The 18,119-nt window shown below is 36.3% G+C and overlaps 1 protein-coding gene across 1 annotated transcript in view; it reads right to left on the reverse strand.

The window, feature by feature from the left end:
* Positions 1-18,119, reverse strand: part of ATP2C2 (ATPase secretory pathway Ca2+ transporting 2) — a 629,254-nt gene that overhangs the window by 166,499 nt on the left and 444,636 nt on the right. Inside the window, exon 16 of the mRNA XM_044081473.1 lies at positions 3,547-3,648. Within this exon, the coding sequence (XP_043937408.1) occupies positions 3,547-3,648 (102 nt within the window). The remainder of the gene's footprint in view (positions 1-3,546; positions 3,649-18,119) is intronic.

The following is an 18,119-nucleotide window of genomic DNA, read 5'->3' on the forward strand; positions in this document are numbered from 1 at the left end:
ACTTAGTTGCATATTCGGGAAACATACATATATCCCTCATTGTTTCTTTGTGAATTGCTTATCCAGTCTCTCGTCTCAATCCTTGCTAACCTCCTCTGATTGATACTTATAGTTATCATGCAATATTTTGTATCCTCTGTGATGAAAGGATATACTACTAGCACAGCTAGCTGGAATTTTGTAAATAATTATATGTCATTGGTGAATATTCAAATAATTTATATAAGATGCTTGTTATAAATGTATTAGAACTGTATGTCATATGTATATCAAACTGCTCTGTACAGATATTGAAAAGGGATTTTGTAAAGCGCTTGTGCTTAAAATGTATCCACAGAGTGCCCCACTGGAAGAGAACAGAAATGTACATTCACTACTGTAACTATTGAAATGTATATGTCAACAGAGGAAATTGGTAGGCTAACTTCAGTCCAGCAAACTTTAGAAAAATAGCTGAAATTAAATTACTTTATAGGTTATGCAATAAAAAATGCTATCTCTCAGGTTTTCAATGCAGCTAGAGACACAGAGTCTATTCCAGGAAGCTTTCTGTTTTGTCCTTGGTGTGAACTAATTGCTACTTTTGAAGCATGAAGGAATGCAATTGTTTTATGACTTCCAGCATCTGCCAATGATCTGAGGAAAAGCCCTTGTCTGTTAATCTGTTAATTTTTACAGGTAGATGCCTAATGCTGCCAGCTTCTAGCAGTGGGGGTTTTGGCCTAGGAACTAGAAGTCAGATGACCAGAAATTATGTCATTCTGCAAGCTATCCTAGCAGTAATATTTTAGACATTAATTAATTTGAGAAGTTTCTTAGCGAGACAGAGCATTCTGTATTTGGTCTTGGACCTGACAAGCACCATTCACCACAATATCTGCCTTGCTCTAATGAAATAAGTTTCTAGGGATCAGTAAACCCTCTTAGATACAGTCAGGAATATAGTAAAGCTTGGTTTAGATTTTTTTCTTTACTTATTTGAGATTGTACTGCAATGTTATTTTAAATATTCCCTGTGATTTTGAACTCTGATGTCACTGTGAATATATATTTAGTATTATCTTGTTCTGTTATTATTTATTATTAAATATATTTAAACCTTTCATTGTGGCTGATCTTTGTAGAGATATTTAAGTTCTGAAAGTACTTGCATATTTATTTGGTGACACTGTGTGGGCCACTCCTAATAGCCTTACTCTTGGTCAAACTACCATTTGTATTAAATTAATATTACACAGTAAAACTGGACATCCTTTGTTAAGGCCTTAAAGTAGCTGATAAGGGGTTCTGGTGGCAGTGATAACTACCATATAGTCTGGGCAGAAGGGGGCATAGCTAGTCAACCTGTGCCAGCCTTTCCCAGGTGTGTGTGTGTGTGTGTGTGTGTGTGTGTGTGTGTGTGTGTGTGTGTGTGTGTGTGTGTGTGTGTAAAAAACAAATTTCCAAGAGTGTGTGTATTAGCTACTTGGGCAGGGACATGATGCATTGGATGGACAGAGAGAGTGTGGAAGGACTTGGCTTGAAACCCTGGCTAAGGACTCAACTCTGTAGCTGTGCCAGTGAGGAGTATTATTGGGGATCTGGAGAAAAAGGGTGAAACCAGCCCCAGACTAACTGTGGTCTCTGTGTGCTCTTAAGGGAAATTGCATTTGATGCAGAGATCTGCATCTGGAAATACTGTGTGTGTACTTATTATCCTCTCAGTGAACATCCCTCACTGTTGCCAGAGGATTGAGGCTCCTTCATTACTGGTTCAGTGGGTGGTTGTCACATGCTCTACTAATTATTCCTTTTTCTAACAGTAGCTTCTGATCTAGAGTCTTCTAAAAACTCTACCAGTGCTGGTCTTTTGTATAGGATCCCACAATTTATTTTTCTTTGCCTATACTCTGATATCAATCCTTGATAGGGAAGGCAGTCTGAAGCCTGCAGTCCAAATAAATTCTCGGCCTCTTCCTATTCTATTACCTTTCCCTCTCTAATTATTTGCTCCCTGTTCCATGACTCTTTTGTCAGTTTTCTCCAATAAATTCCAGTCCCTTCATGCCTATTGTCTGTATCCCTAAATGCATTAATTCCAGTCATTTGAATCACTTTCTCCATTACCATGTTGGCTTAGTTCTTGAATACTTTCTATTGCTTTATGAATATAATAGTCTGTATGGTTACTGTTATTCTCCTTAAGTATCTGCATCCAAAATTCCAGTATTTCCTTGTTTCTTGAGCACCCACCCCTTTTGTCATCATCCCTTTCCACTTTGAATTATAGATTTCTACTTGTGCAATGTATAGGAGCCTTAACTATGTAGCTCTGAAATACCCCTTCAAATCGGGTAATCCCAAACTGCCTTGTTCTATTGGAAGAATCAGCTTGACTCTTGCTGTCATCCCCTCCCAGATAAAATACTTCAGGTCTTTAATAATTGCTATCCACAATTCTCTTCTGGTTGATAAAAATATGCCTGACCTGTGTATAAAACTAAAGGGATTAAAAACATTGCTTGTATCTTACTATCCATATGTATAAAACAGAGCTTCCAATTTCTCAGTTTTTGCATTATCTTTTGCTTAGTCTATTCCCACATATCCTTAGTTGCCACAACAGAATAATTTTTAATCCATACTCCTAAGTACTTCATTTTATCATGTCCCCATAAATATGGATATTGCTGAACCAGTTCATGTGTGGGCACAAAGTCTACAGCTATTGCCTTTGTTTTAGCATTAATTCATTAGTTTTTTTATCCCTAAAAAAGATTTAAAACTGTCTCAAAATGTCCTTTTCTGGTTTTATCAGGTATAAAATAATAGCATCTGCAAATAGAACCAGCTTTTCTTCACTACCATATTGATTATATTCTTGAAATTGTAAGTCCCTTATTTTCTTTGCCAATGGTTCTAAATATAATACAAATAAAAAACAGGAAAGAGGACATCCCTGCCTGTTTCCTCTACTCAAATAGAATTATCAGGGAGGAACCCACCCACTTTAATTTTCACTTCTGATTCCTCATATATCCTCCCAATCAACCTTGTAACTTTAAAAGGAAGTATAGATGCTTCCATTGCCCTATTCATAAACTCCCAGTTAAATCTGTCAGATGCTTTCTCTGTACTAAGATCCATGAATAACAGTGGTATTTTCTTACATTCTGCTTCCCTGTGAATCATCATTGCTCCCCTCTACAAAACCGCATTGATCCATATCTATCAATTTTGGCATCACCTTTGCCATTCTTTTAGTCGATATAGATGTAAACACTTTATAATCATGGTTTAAGATTGAAATGGGCCAGTATGTGAAATTTTTGTAAACTGTGAACATACATGTATACATGTTTCAGAATTCTTACAAGCATTTAATGGAAACGCATTATGCCATGAAGCAAAAGTATGCTTGTTACAAAGACAAATTAAATGCTGATTATTATTCAGATTTATAATTTTGTATGGATTACTCAGGTTTATAATCTTGTACAGAAATCATTTCTCAACATACTTTAGTTACTGATGCTAAATGAGAGTGCAAAATAGCAAAACGTTTACCTGATTTCGTCCTTCACATTTTACTGCCATCCATTTTTGCTCTGAACTAAAAGGAATCTCTTTCTTTCTTATAAATTGTTCTTTTACATTACTGAGGCCCATCTAAATATAAAACAAAGGCATGATTATTTTCAAATTAAATGAACATCACTTTATGCTTTTTATGTGAAACACAGAATACTGTATACAAAGTTTCACATTTCAGGAAAAATGATATATGAGTATGTGTGGGTGTGTATGGGTAATTATGGGTTGCATGAGTTTATGTGTATGGGGGTGTGTGTATGTATAATCATGTGGTTGCATATGTGTGTGCATGTGTGTTTGTATATTAATATATGTGCATTTGTATGAATGTGTGTGTGTGTGTGTGTGTGTGTGTGTGTGTGTGTGTGTGTGTGTGTGTGTGTGTGTGTGTGTGTGTGTGTGTGTATCTCTGTGTAAGTAAATGTGCACATGTGTGGGGGTTGGTGGATATGCTTGTTTTTGTGTGTGTGTGTGTGTGTGTGTGTGTGTGTGTGTGTGTGTGTGCGCGTATGTGCATACATCCAAAGAGACATTAGAGGTATGACTACATAAATCGCAGGTTTATTTTTAAAACTTCAAGCAAGTCAAAAACATAGCCTACTTGGTTTTTCAGAGTCAAGTACAATTGCACAGTACCTTAGATTATATACACTCAAATTCTGGAGTATCATCTTGTCCCAGTTTTTACTATCTGCATCAACAACTTTCCTCAGCATGGATTTCATTGTTTAATAAAATCTCTCTAGTATCTCATTGCTCTGCAGATGATAGATTGATATCAGCAACTGCTTAACTTCAAAGATAAAGTCCCCTTGACATAAGGGAAGGCCCTGGTCAGTGAGTATGTTTTTGGGAATACCTTCTCTGGGGAACAGCGGTACCAGCTCTTTGGCAGTGAGCTTACCATACACTTTGTGTAATGGCATTGCTTCCGGAAAGTTAGTAGCATAGTCCGTTATGACAAGCACATACTGATAGCATTTGCTAGAGTTTATTAATAGCTCAAAGATTCCGATGGCAGTATGTTCCTGACCCCAGAATGTATGTATGTATTTATTTATTTAATTTAACATTTGTTTACCGGGAAAGTTCAACTTGGAATGAGTCAGTTTTCAGCAAAGGCCCAGGGAGAAATGTTCCAGATGCATGTCTTTATAACATGGGAGGAAACTGGAGCACCCAGAGGAAACCCACACGAATGCAGGGAGGACATACAGACTCCGCACAGAAGGCAACCCAGCTGAGAATTGAACCACAGAACCTCTTGCTGTGAGCCGACAATGTTAACCGCTGCATCACTGTGCCATCAGTTCCACAGCAGTGCATTCAAAGGATACTTCTGTCATTGACATTGAGAAAAAGGGAGTTTTATACCTGCAATGGGGTGCAGTTTTCTGACATTAGGGGACAAGAAACACAGGATTTCACTATCTCTTTCATTATGCCTAACCAATAAAATCTGGATAACACTCTCACCTTGGTTATGTCCATCCCCAAGTGACCTCCTAACATGTTTCTGATGTCTAAGTTCAGTACAAGCATCACTACCAGTATCCTATAAGATTTGGGCATGAGTAACTGCTGCAGAATTCATACTCTTTCTTTACTTACTGTATACAAAAGGTTATTGTTTAACTCAAACTAGGGGTAAGAAGTAATGGGAACATTTCCTTCTCTGTCTTCCTCATGTGTTTTATTTATAAATTCACTAAATCATGGTTACTTGCTTCAGTAATTGCCTTAAAGTTGAAGATTTAGCTTTTAGCTTCTTCCCTGAGACATACTGGTACTGTTTCTGCCTCTCTATCTCCCTTTGCAAAGGGTAATTCTAAGCAAACAAAATAACATTCTGCATTTGTTTCTTGGCTATCAGCACAGATCTCTTGAGTTATCTGTTTTATTATGTATTGCTCTCCTTCTAATAGTGGAAGTGGCTAACACCATCTCACCTCATTTGTATTCCAGATGTTGCCCCCTGACTACAAAGGCTGTGTCAAAACAAAATTTGTCATTAGTTTTACATTTATTATTGTGTCACAGATTACTGCTCCTTAAGAGTCTTACCTTTAATTTCTTCTTTTTTTTTCCCAGAATTTCTTTATTCAGTTTTTCAAATAGAATTAGTAAAATAAACTTCCATTATACACATAATTTCAAATGGAAAAACATGCATTTGCAATACATACAAACAATAACAAAAATAACAACCTATATACGTTATTTACAAAGTCGTCACACTAACAGCCAACTTATTAGAAAGCCAGTTTTTAAGTAAAAAGAGAGGATCTATAAGAACAACCAGTAATGGGCTATTGCCAATGGAGGGGGGATAAGGAAAAAGAGAATGTATCCTATATACAAGATAAATCTTTATGCAGTCAGCTAATTACCAACAAATGAAAAAAAAAAGAAATGTTCTGATTAAAATTTCCTGCCAGCTCCTTATAATATTGAGATCTTTTCTAACATTGAGTAATATTTTTCACCTCTTAAGGATGACATTCAGCAAGTATTCCCAATATTTGCAGTAATACTTATGTTTGGTGGTTATGTATAGTAATTTGTGGGAGGAGATGTATTTAATGGCTAAGTTGCTGAAGCCTTCCCATGAAAGGGGGGAAGCAAGAGTCCAGTTCTTTGTGATGTAGAATTTAATAAGCACAAATGATGAGGATGTGCTTTAGGGTTTTTGGGTGATTGTATTAATGTGTAGTATAGTCATTTCCCATGACAGGGTGCTCTTTTCGTAACCCATTTTTTCAAGCCTAGCTCTTAATGAACACCATAGATTATGTTCTTTGCTGCACTTTCACGTAACATGAAGGATATCTGCTAATTGACTAGGACAGCAAGCATTTAGGTGAGTGGTTAGTATTGAATTTATTAATTTTTTGTGGGGTGAAGTAAGTATCATTATTAATCATTAGTTGGGTGTATAGCAGCTTTTTGAATGGAGTGAATTTGACTTTGTTTTTAATGGCAGTCATTATGTTTTGCTCATTAAATTGTTGGGATTTCCTTTGCCAGAACACAGAGAATAATAGAAGATTCCGACATTTTATATCCATTACCAGTTTGTATAATCTACAAATTGTTTTCCCCTTAATCGTCAGGTTATTGAGAATTGAGATAGATTAACATCCTGCATAACACCATTATCTGGCGTGAATTTGGCATTTATAAGATATTGCAGCAGGTTAAGAATGCTTACATATTTCTTTGGAAGATTAAGTTGCATTCTAAGTTGTGTTATATTGTATTCTCTCCATTTGTAGATCTCCCAAACTGTAGGGTCCCTTAATAAAGGATACCCTTGTAAGTTTATATGTGTTGATCATTAAGCCGCAAATTTGGATTAAGGTGAAGGGGCTGCAGCAGGGAGGGGGCTTTAGATAGTTGTACTGAATTGAAAAGCTTTTGAGTAGTTACTACCATGTGCTTAATAACAGGATGTAAATTCTTTACTCTTAAATTCTTTACATATTCAGACCTTTGGTTTAAGTTAAGAAAGAGGAGAGATTTGTGATTGTACCCAAGTGAGTTAATTTGTTGAGATCAAACTTTTGACTATGGGGGGACCACGTTCTCATAGTTGGGTCATGATTTATTATCTGTTGTAATTTGTATGAAGTAATAACACTATAGTATAATTTAAAGTCTGGTAATTCTAATCCTGCCTTGGATTTTGGAAGTACAAGTTTATCATATATAATTCTAGTAGATTTAGGATACCAAAGAAATCTGGATATATTTTTCTCCATATCTAGAAAGAATTTTTGCGGAATATTTAAAAAAGTGGCATTTAGTTGGAAAAGGATTCTTGGTAACAGGTTCATCTTTGCTACACTAGCTTTTGACAGCAAGGACATGTTGATGTTTTTCCATCTATTTAAGTCACTGTCAATAGCGTTCCACATATGGCTTAAGTTATTTTTAATAATTTCCTCAAAGTTCGGGATATATATTATTCCCAGATATTTCATCTGATAGGTTAACTTAATCTTGCTCTCAGGGAAGTAGAAATCCTTGTGTCCAAGAGGATTTAGTGGAAAGAGATTGGACTTGCTAGGGTTTAATTTATAATTGGAGATCTCTGAGTACCTATTGATTGCTTTGAGTATTTTAGGGAGATCAGTCGAGGGAAGTTGCAGGTAAATATTTAAGTCATCAGCAAAGGGCGAGAATGTGAGTTTAATGTTATGTAATCTTGGAATGTGGTGAAATCCTTTTTGTGAGATAAAAAGGAGCAGGGTTCAAGGTATAAGTTAAAGAGGTAGGGGGAGAGCGGGCATCCTTGTCTTGTGCCATTAGAGACTGGGATAGGTTTGGTTCTACAGTTATTTATCTGAATGGAAGTGGAAGCTATTGACAGAGGACCTTAACTTTTTTTATGAATTCTTGAGGAATAACAAATAGAGGCATTACATTGAATAGAAGGTTTAAGTTAACTCTATCAAATGCTTTGCTAGCATCAGTGTTGATAACACATATGTGATTTTTATCTGTCTTGAGTAATCTAATAGCTTTGTCCAATAGTAGGGTATTGTCATAGGTATGCCTGTTTACCAAGAAACCCAGCTGATCTTGGGATATAATAGAGGGGAGTATATTTTTCAAGCAATTAGCTAAAACTTGAGCTAAGATTTTAAGGTAAATATTTATGAGGGCAATTGGCCTGTAATTGGATGGACCAGTTAGGTCAGAATTTGGCTTGGGTATAAGGATGTTTTTTGAGTTATTTATATATATATATATATATATATATATATATATATATATATATATATATATATATATCTGTTATGCCATGTTGTATTATATAGTTGTATACTTTTAATAGAATTTTTGATACAGGTTCTGAGAATAGTTTAAAAAATTCAGTGGTGTATCCATCTGGTCCTGGTGATTTTCCCAGTTTGAGCTTATTTATTGCATTTTTTATTTATTTTAGATGCAAAGGTACCCCTAGAATTTTTTGTTGGTCCTGCATAGCTTGTGGAAATTTTAGATTTTGCATATAATCTTGAATTTTTTCATTTGAGGGCGGGAGGGGCATGTTATACAGTTTTTTATATATGGTCTCAAACACATTTAGGATGTCTTGATCCTCATGATTTACTCAACCTTCATAGTGTATTTCTTTGATTCTTGGTGGTCCATTCTTTATATTTATTAGTCTGGCTAAGACTTTTGAGGGTATTTGCACCCATTCTGAATATTAGTACAGGGACCTGCTTTCTAAAAAAGTTAGATTTTCTAAGTAATGTTTATGGAGCTGCTTTTGCCATTTGACCATTTTTTTGTCTAATTCTTCTGAGTATTTGCGTTGTAGATCTATCTCAGCTGAAGCAATCTGAGATTCTAATTTTATTCTAGTGTTAGTGCATTTTTTTTAAACCAGGTCAATTTTTGTATTATAACGCCTCAACTGCTTTAGCCACTTCCCATTGCTTGTCATAAGGTATCTGGATGGATATAAGGTCCTCGTCTAATTGCACTAGTATGCTGTTTATTTCCTTTGCTACTTCCTGTCTTTGAACAATTTTAGGGTTTAATGTCCATTTATTGATATAAGAAATGGTCTGTTTGGGGCTTAATGACTTTATGGAGAGGCTAATTTTTTAATGGTCTGAAATAGATCTAGGGGAAATGGAATACCTTAACTTAAATGACCGAAAATGTTGAGATATTAAAAAGGCATCTATCCTTGACCAGGATTTATGGGAGGATGAGAAGAAGGTAAATTTAGATATTGTTTTATCATGCTGAAAGTTGGTATAGGGATCAAATAGATCAAAGGGGTTTAATAATTCATCAAAGGCCATTGTAATATGATGGGATTGTCTGGTATGTTTGTGGGACCTATCTTTATCTGGGTCTACTAGAGCATTCCAGTTACCCCCTATAACATATAGATGATTCGGGTACTCAACTAGAAGATTAAATATTTTGTATATAAAAGATTGCTGGTTGTAGCAGGGGCTATAAATGTTAATAAAAAGTAAGAGTTGTCTATGGAGCAGGCGCTATAAATGTTAATAAAAAGTAAGAGTTGTCTATGGAGCAGGCGCTATAAATGTTAATAAAAAGTAAGAGTTGTCTATGGAGCAGGCGCTATAAATGTTAATAAAAAGTAAGGGTCTGTCTATGGAGCAGGCGCTATAAATGTTAATAAAAAGTAAGAGTTGTCTATGGAGCAGGCGCTATAAATATTAATAAAAAGTAAGAGTTGTCTATGGAGCAGGCGCTATAAATGTTAATAAAAAGTAAGGGTTTGTCTATGGAGCAGGCGCTATAAATGTTAATAAAAAGTAAGGGTCTGTCTATGGAGCAGGCACTATAAATGTTAATAAAAAGTAGGGGTTTGTCTATGTTATGATGCTTGCTAGTGAAGAGAGCCCATCTGCCTTCTGAGTCTGTTTTTATAGATAGACTCTCCCCCTGGTAGGATCGATTTATTATAACTGCCACCCCTCTGGAAGAAGAGTTATACCTGCAGCTACTATCTGTTTGATCCATTTCCTTTTCCTGTCCCGATCCCAAAGTTGCATGGTCATGTGAGTTTCCTGAAGAAAGGTTATCATTGATCTATTCTGATATGTGATATGCATGACAAGGCTTCTTTTAGCTTTATCTGAGATCCCCTTAACATTCCATGAATCTAGAGTTATCATTTCAAGAAGTTAAAATTGTAATCATAGTTTAATGATAATGAAGTAAAGTAAATGATTAAAGATATACCTGAGTTCTGTTGGCTATCTGTGGTATGTAATACAGTCTGTATAGTGACTTCTACTCTCCTACCACCCTTATGTGTGCCTACCCACCCATCCCTCTGTAATGGTAAGTAAGTGTGAGGTGAAAGTATATAAAGTCTTTGAGTTTGCTTTTGAATATATTGTTCGTGAAATAGAGGGATGCTAAAAATACCTATTATGTTCCAAATGTACACAAATATCTGTACTAACACCCACAGGGCTGCTTCCCAATTCAAAAAAATGTTAATCGAAAGATAGATATCTGACCATAAATAAAACATTATTTATCTTTTATAGTGGTGGTGCTGCGGTAGCGTTGTCACCTCACAGTAAGACGCTGTCCAGTTCAATTCTCATCTAGAGCATCTTTTGCGTGGAGACATGTGTAAATGGGCGTACCTTCATTGACGGTTGTGTGTCAGGGCTGGTAACTCGGCACGTAAAAATCAACTACCAATCATTAGCGGACCGGAGTTCCGCTGTGGCAACCCCTAATCAGGAAAAGCCGAAAGACACAAACAAGTCTATACTGTAATTTCTATATTGTAATTTACTTGTTTTATACTGTACTAGTTTACATTGTAATTTGCTTAGTTATGGAGCTTTTCTCCTCAGGCCTCCACTGAAAATGGGTTCTTCTGGCCCAGTGGACTTCCCAGGTTATCAAACTGAAATAAATGAATAAATAAATAAATAAATAAATTCTCTTGTCAGCTTTTATAAGAAAGAGAATCTTAACTATTGCTACTCAAAAAAAAAGCACTAAAAGGTATATTAACAGCAGGTAATCGATGGTTACATTCCATAGTAGCTATATCTAGCCTCTGGTTGCCAGCTGATTTAAATAGTACACAGGTAACCAAGGTGTTTTAGTTACAAAATAAGTAACAAGAGACTAAAAACATGTAATATAACATTATTAAAACACTGCTATTTGCTTAAAAGAAGAAGGCAGTACTGGTTATTTAGAGCCATCTCTGCCTCTTAGGCTCAAATAAATGAACTCAGCCTTCTAGCACATGTTTTTCATGCATGCTATTTAACAACTGTCCTTTTATCTAACCCCCTCTTTATAGACTGGAGGCTATTCAGCAGCACTGCAAAAATAGTTTAAATAGAGTAAACAACAACTAGAATTTGTTGAGTCTGTATATCCTATCATTCGAAAGAGAAAATAAAATTCAGTACTAAAGCAGTTTTTTTCCCCCAATAGTTAGCATAATGTTAAGGATCTCTATGAGAAGAAAACACTAGCTTTAATAACAATTATATGTGTCACTGTGTCATATGAAAAAATAACATTAAATTCCACTACTAACTCTATGGTCTCTGTCAAATAGATTTAAACTGTGAAATGTGGATGTTTACATTATTTACCTCATTTACTGGATCAGCTAGCATTCTTAAATAAGTACCAGATTAAATTGACATACCTAACAGACAGAGGTGTAAATAATGTCTGCAGGTCTTGTCTACGTTAACTGTATTAACGTTATATTCTTTATGCATAAATATACCAATTATATGACAATCAGCTTAAAATAGCTGTTTAAGTCCAGTTACTGCCAGCAGCAAGCCATCTGAGGTAGTTTCTAGATGAAAGGAGGAATTATCTTCTTATAACTAAGTCCAAAGCAAGTTCCTTTACCTTTAACGCATTTTCAGCCGTTTTATCCATTCCCAGCAATGCACTGGGTCTTCCAGAAGGCTGCTGATGAGTTATTGAGTTGAAAGGCGAAAGGTTATTGCTATCCCTTGTGTTCCAGTGGAATTATGGATAATGTAACGTCGCAACACTAATGAACCTCTTGGCCTGTTTAGAAAATACCAGAAAGAATGGATTTTACTTTTTACCTTAAAAAAAGAGCCAAGGTAAGCAGGATTTGGACTTAAAATGAAGAAAATGCCAGTCGGATGTTTCAGAAAGGTTGAATTAGGATTTTTCATGCTGGATTTACTTTAAATAGACGAAGGAAAATGGATTTTGCCTCTTCAGGTATCTCAATGGATATTTTTTCATTTTTGTGATAGAAAGTTAATGTGGCAGGATACTTCATTTGGAAGTGTATGTTGTTTTCTATCGGGTAAGAGCAGTGTTTACTCAGTTTTTGCTGGTTTTGTTTGATTTCAAGAGGAAGGTCTTGGCTTATAGTGACTTTATGCCTTCTCCATTTAAAGTTCTTTTTGGTTTTGTAAGCAGAGAGTATTGCTTGAACAAGTGCTGAGTTTAGGATCCTAGCATAATCTGCCTTGGATAATCTGCAGTTTGTGAGCATCTTATGGATTTGTGTGCTCTTTCTATAGTTAAATCATCCAGGAGGTCTTTACTGTTTTACAGTGTACTTAGTACTTTAATTATTTTGTTAAGTTGAGAGCTTTCAACAGTTTCTGGAATATCTCTGATAATAATGTTGTTATGTCTGCTTCTAGCTTCCATATCCAGCACTTTTTGTTGTAGCTCTTTAATATTTTTTTCATCAGTCTGCAGATTCTTTTCAAGATTCTTTATTTTCATTTCATTTTCCAAGGATTTTGCCTCTTTCTGTTCCAGTCTGAGCATAATTTGATCTATGCTATAACTGAAAGTAGATAGTTTATGTGAGAATCCTTGTACTTCTGCCTGAAGTGGTTGTAAAGCAGTTTTAAGATCTTCAAGCTTTATTGTGCGTTCTTGCTTGAGGGCTAGTTTAGTAGATTCTGTCTGAGACTTATTTGTTTTCTGTCTTTTGGATGAGATATCTTTTTCTGGAGTGACTATATTAGGCAGCTTAGACCTGGATTTCAGAGTTTCCATGCGCTCTGGTTGATTACCCATTTTAATTTTCATTTTCAACCAGCTATTTGGAAGAGCTAGATTAAAAATGTTTGATGAAACTTTAAGTTGAGACAAATCTTCTTTTTTTCTTTTCCTCTACCCCTTAGGCCTGTATGCCTGCAGGAATCCACACCATGCAGTTCAGGGATCTGCTTGTAGTATTAATTTTCCAAAAGAAGAGATTTCTGACAAAAAAATAAAGCTTGTATAGGTATGTATTCTTTTTGTTGCCTTAGTTTCTCTTGAAAAATATTTTTTTTTCCTCAGGATGTGCAGGCAGGAAGTCAGATATTAATGAAGAGGTAAGGGAGCTGCATAACAAGTGTGTTTACAGGCTGTCCACCATTTTGGAATCCCCTTTAATTGTAATTTTTGCATTAGACTAGTAGAAGCAGCGTGAGATACCTGCATTCTCCTGTATATCTCATGTTCTGTACTCACTTTGTTCAGAGGGTCCTCACTTCAGTGCCTTTCAAAACTTTTTCTATTTATATTGTCACTGCATCTGTGTTAACACTTCTTGTAAGTGTACAAGTTTACATATGTCTTGAACTGATTTTTGCTTCTGAATTTCCTTTCACTTAATTTTCGGCTGTTCTTCTGATTTGTTTTACAGTTTTATTTTTTTGTCCCATTTTTGTTGTGCGTACTTTTGATACTAGACAAGATCCCTTTTACCATCTAGCCCAGCCAAATTAACAATTAGAGGACCCTACTGTAAGGTAGGGCATTTAAACACTGTCTCTGCCCATTTCGAGGATGAGGGCCAGTCCTTGAGTATATTTCCTATTTCCCATGCATTGGTCTAAATTATATTTGAATAGGGACATGGATGAGCTTTGTTTTTTGTGGATAGGAAGTCTGTTCCAGAGTAATGGTATTCTCTTAACCATTCTGTTTATGTTGTGAAAGAGGTTTAGATCCTTGGACTGGGTATTCCTAGTACCATTAGACTTCTGGATATGGAGTAGGTGCATAAATATTGGCTCTGAGGAACATACCTCTCAACTGTACAGATTTGTGCAGAAAGTCCAGATTTTAGCCTCATATTTTTGGTCTATTTTCATAAAATTGTGGTTTTCTAGCATATTATTGGCAAATTACTGAAGATTTAAGTCAGAAAATATTGACGGACATTTGAGTTTCAGACCCTTCAAAGAATTCATGCTAATGCAAAACCTGTTCTTTCTACTTTCTAAGTCTCTAAGAGCAATATTTAAAAACTGTCCCTGTTTTGGGGGCTTTGTCCTCACATTACTTATGGCTTTATCCAGATTTCGTGTTCTAAGAGATTGAGAGTTATGCTGAGGAATCCTGATAAACCAGGCATAAGTTGCTTCTTTGTAATCTGTATGCGGCTTAGTATAATGACAGGATTTTGAGGATGCGCATGAAAACATATGCTTTACACCCAGTTTTCTTTTTGTAAGAAACCTCTGTGGTCAATCTAGTTGTTGCAAATGTCTGGTCAGGTAAATACCAAAGGGGGCACCGTACTCAATGATGCACATGATGATGGCTGAACAAAGTGGGAGTATGAAATCTCTGGCCAAAGAAGCTATCTCTTTACCTACAGGCTGCTCAGTATAGAAGGACATCTTTACTTTTGTGGAGAGATCTTGGTCATGTGCTGGTAACTATCTATGTATGTTCCCAAATCCCTAACTTCTGGCTCTACTCTTGTATTGTCAATGTGATAGTTCCTTGGCACAGGACAATAACACAATTTTTGCCATTTAACTTTAGTCCATGACTGTCGCCAGTTATTCCATGACTGTTATTTCTGTAGGACAAGTCCCCCATTAGGATTGCTTTGTAATGCTCAGTACTGCTGCTCTTAGGATTGCTAAGTCTATGAAGGATTCAGTGACTGCTCCCAGCTTGCAGACATCAACAAACTTGCTCAGCCATAGACCCCTGACATTTGCTTTGACTTCAGAAAAATAGACGTGTAAGAGGATATTATTCTGTCAGCATAAACATCTAGTACTTCCACTTTTGGTTGTTACTAATGTTGTTCTTATTCACCAGGGGACACTTGATAAGGGAAATCATACTTTCAGTATTAAAAAGAGATTGAACTTCACCTCCTTCTAAATATGCAGTACATCTTATTAGCTTGGTGGTAAGACAGTAAAGCAGAGCTGACTCACTTATACCCGATGTAGTATTTTCACACTCCAGAGGTGCAACATTGTTTAAAGCAGGCATATCACTACTTTATTCTCCTGCTGGCAGTATTCTGTAGTAAATTAACAACATAGAACCTAGGAATGTGACGACCTCTTCCCTACATTTAAAGCAAATCAACACATTACTTTTTACATTTTGCCTCACATAAATTGGTACATTTCTTACTGCAGTTTTAGAAACAGACAGTTCTGTTTCCATCATATTACTCCCTTTTAAATATTCTGCTAAAATCACTAGCTTATCAGAATTCTCACCTAGTTGGGCATTAACCCTTACATCACTAAACAGGTTGCCAACTGGCTCACAAACAGAACACACACAGTCAAACACTGGGATGCCAACTCTACTAGCAAACCTGTTACCAGTGGTGTTCCACAGGGATCTGTGCTATGCCCCCTACTGTTTGGTATCTATTTTTTGGGAGTCCAGGTGAAAACAGATGGCCTATGGCTTACCAAGTTTGCTGATGACTGCAAACTGGGTGAAGGCATCAACTACCCAAAGATGTCAACATACTACAAAATGGGCTTACACAGAAAAATGATTGGTGTCAAAGCCACAGATTTAAACTAAATGCAAAAAAATGCATTATCATCCCATTTGGCAAAGGAGAAACCCCTGCTAATTGCAACATTAATAATACCCCCTAAAATCAAACCCAGTGGTGAAAGATTTAGGAATGCAATTGATAGCAGCCTTAATTTTGATCATCAGGTGTCCACAGTAGTAAGGAAGGCCTTCTACATTGCACACATAATAAGCAAGGGTATATCATCCCAAACTAAGAAGGTTATAACTCCCCTGTAATTGGCTCTCATCAGACCAATAATAGAGTACAATGCTCCCTTCTGTATGTACCTCACCAACCATCTGCAGCAACCGGAGAGGCCTCAGAGTTTCTCACCAAGAAAATTCAGGACCTACAACACATGACGTACATGGACACACTGAAGGCCCTTTCACTTTACTTAGTATCGTATAGACTGCTTACAGGTGACTTGTGCCTGGTCTACAGACCAATCTCAGACCCTGCCTTGATGAAGCTACTTCACATCTGCAAATCCAATGGGACAAGATTCACTCACTGTAGTGATCTTAACCTAGCTTACAATATTAACAGGACATGCTGGAGAACCAGATGTGTGTCCTAGAGGTTGCCACTCCTCTGGAACAAACTCTCAATTCATGTAAAACACAGCTCCTCAATGACCCTATTTAAGCATAATCTGGACAATTGGAATGGAAACTGCAAATTTAAATACACTGAGGGTTTCACCTATGACCCTCTTAGACAGAGGCAGCTGGTGCTGATCTTAGATCTGCGTGCAAACATAGACTATATATCTTGCTCCATAATGGAACAAGGGTATAACATGGCTAGGCTTGTAGGGTCCTTAGGGCCAATAGCCTAGTAACCTCCTATGATCCTAATTCTTGGGATCACTTTGCAATACCAAGTTTTAAATTATTTAACCAATCTACTTTGATGTTTCCTAGAATTTTCAATTTACTGTTGTTATCAGGCTGTAGACAAAACTTTAACATATGCTTTAAATTATGCATCTATGCATTTAACAGTTTATTTATATTATGAAAGTATTTACTGTACTCGAGGGATTATGCCAGTCCTGACTAAAATAAGCAAAAGTTCTTTTTTCACTTTATCATAGTTCATGAAACCATTTCTTTCATATCTATTGAACTTTTCAGTACCTCTTCTGTTAGCTGTGCTAGAAGGACTTTGGCCCTGTCTGCTCAGCTCCAGCACTCTTGGTGGTGACATAGTACTCAGTGTCACTAAGATTCCAGGTCATCTACCCTGACTAGTTTCTTCATAGGTTGCACTGTTCTATGGTTAGCAACTACGCTGGACAGAACAGCTAACTGTTGCTACAGTTGCACCGGCTTATAGTCATTCCTCCACCTGCAATTACACAATTTTTCTAAAAATTTCTCCATGGTTGTGGTCATCAGTTAAATGCACCAGGAATATAATAGTCACAGTGCTGTTGGGAATGTGTAGTCCAAGATATGATTTGTTTTTGACACCGGAGATACTATGAGGAACAAAAACTGGAAAGCCTGTGGCCAACTGCCAGCATTCTTTGCTAAAGTAAGTCCAAAGAGACATTTAAGGCAGGACCATATAAAACACATTTATCTTCACAAATCAAAGCAAGTCAAAATCATATCCCACTTGGATTTGCAGAATCAAATAAAACTGTACAGTATCTTAGATACTATTATCTTAAATTTAATAATCCATAAACTACAACAGACATACGAGACAATCCCCAGTGTTAAAGAAGAGGACTGACTTAACTTCCTTGTTATTTGTGAAAAATGAAAAATAAAAACACTTAAAAGTTACAATATTAAGCAACAACATTTGAAGTTAATTCTTCTTTTATAAACATAACTGAAGAAACAAACTCAAACAGGCTTAGTCATCAAAATAACTCAGATTGAACTGGCACAGTCCCCTGTGGATACAGGCTGTATATAAAAAGAAAGCCCAAGCCTGCAGGACTCTCTGAGAGGACAATTTCCAGCTCTAAAAGCAAGTCTTTCAACTGTTGCAGTCCTCAGGTTAGCCCCAGTTAGGCTGTCATTCCATGTTTCCAGAGGTTTCCTTTAGGTGAAGTTCTTTATTTACTCCTTTAATTGTCAGAACTTTGTTACCTAGCTAACTCTGGTGAGAATATTCCTATGCTCAGTAATAAAAGCATATTACACATATAAAAGACACATCACACACTTTCCATACAACATTCACATGT

This window comes from Protopterus annectens, chromosome 8.part0 (genome assembly GCF_019279795.1).
Source record: "Protopterus annectens isolate FY-2018-M chromosome 8.part0, PAN1.0, whole genome shotgun sequence".
Classification (NCBI taxonomy): domain Eukaryota; kingdom Metazoa; phylum Chordata; order Ceratodontiformes; family Protopteridae; genus Protopterus; species Protopterus annectens.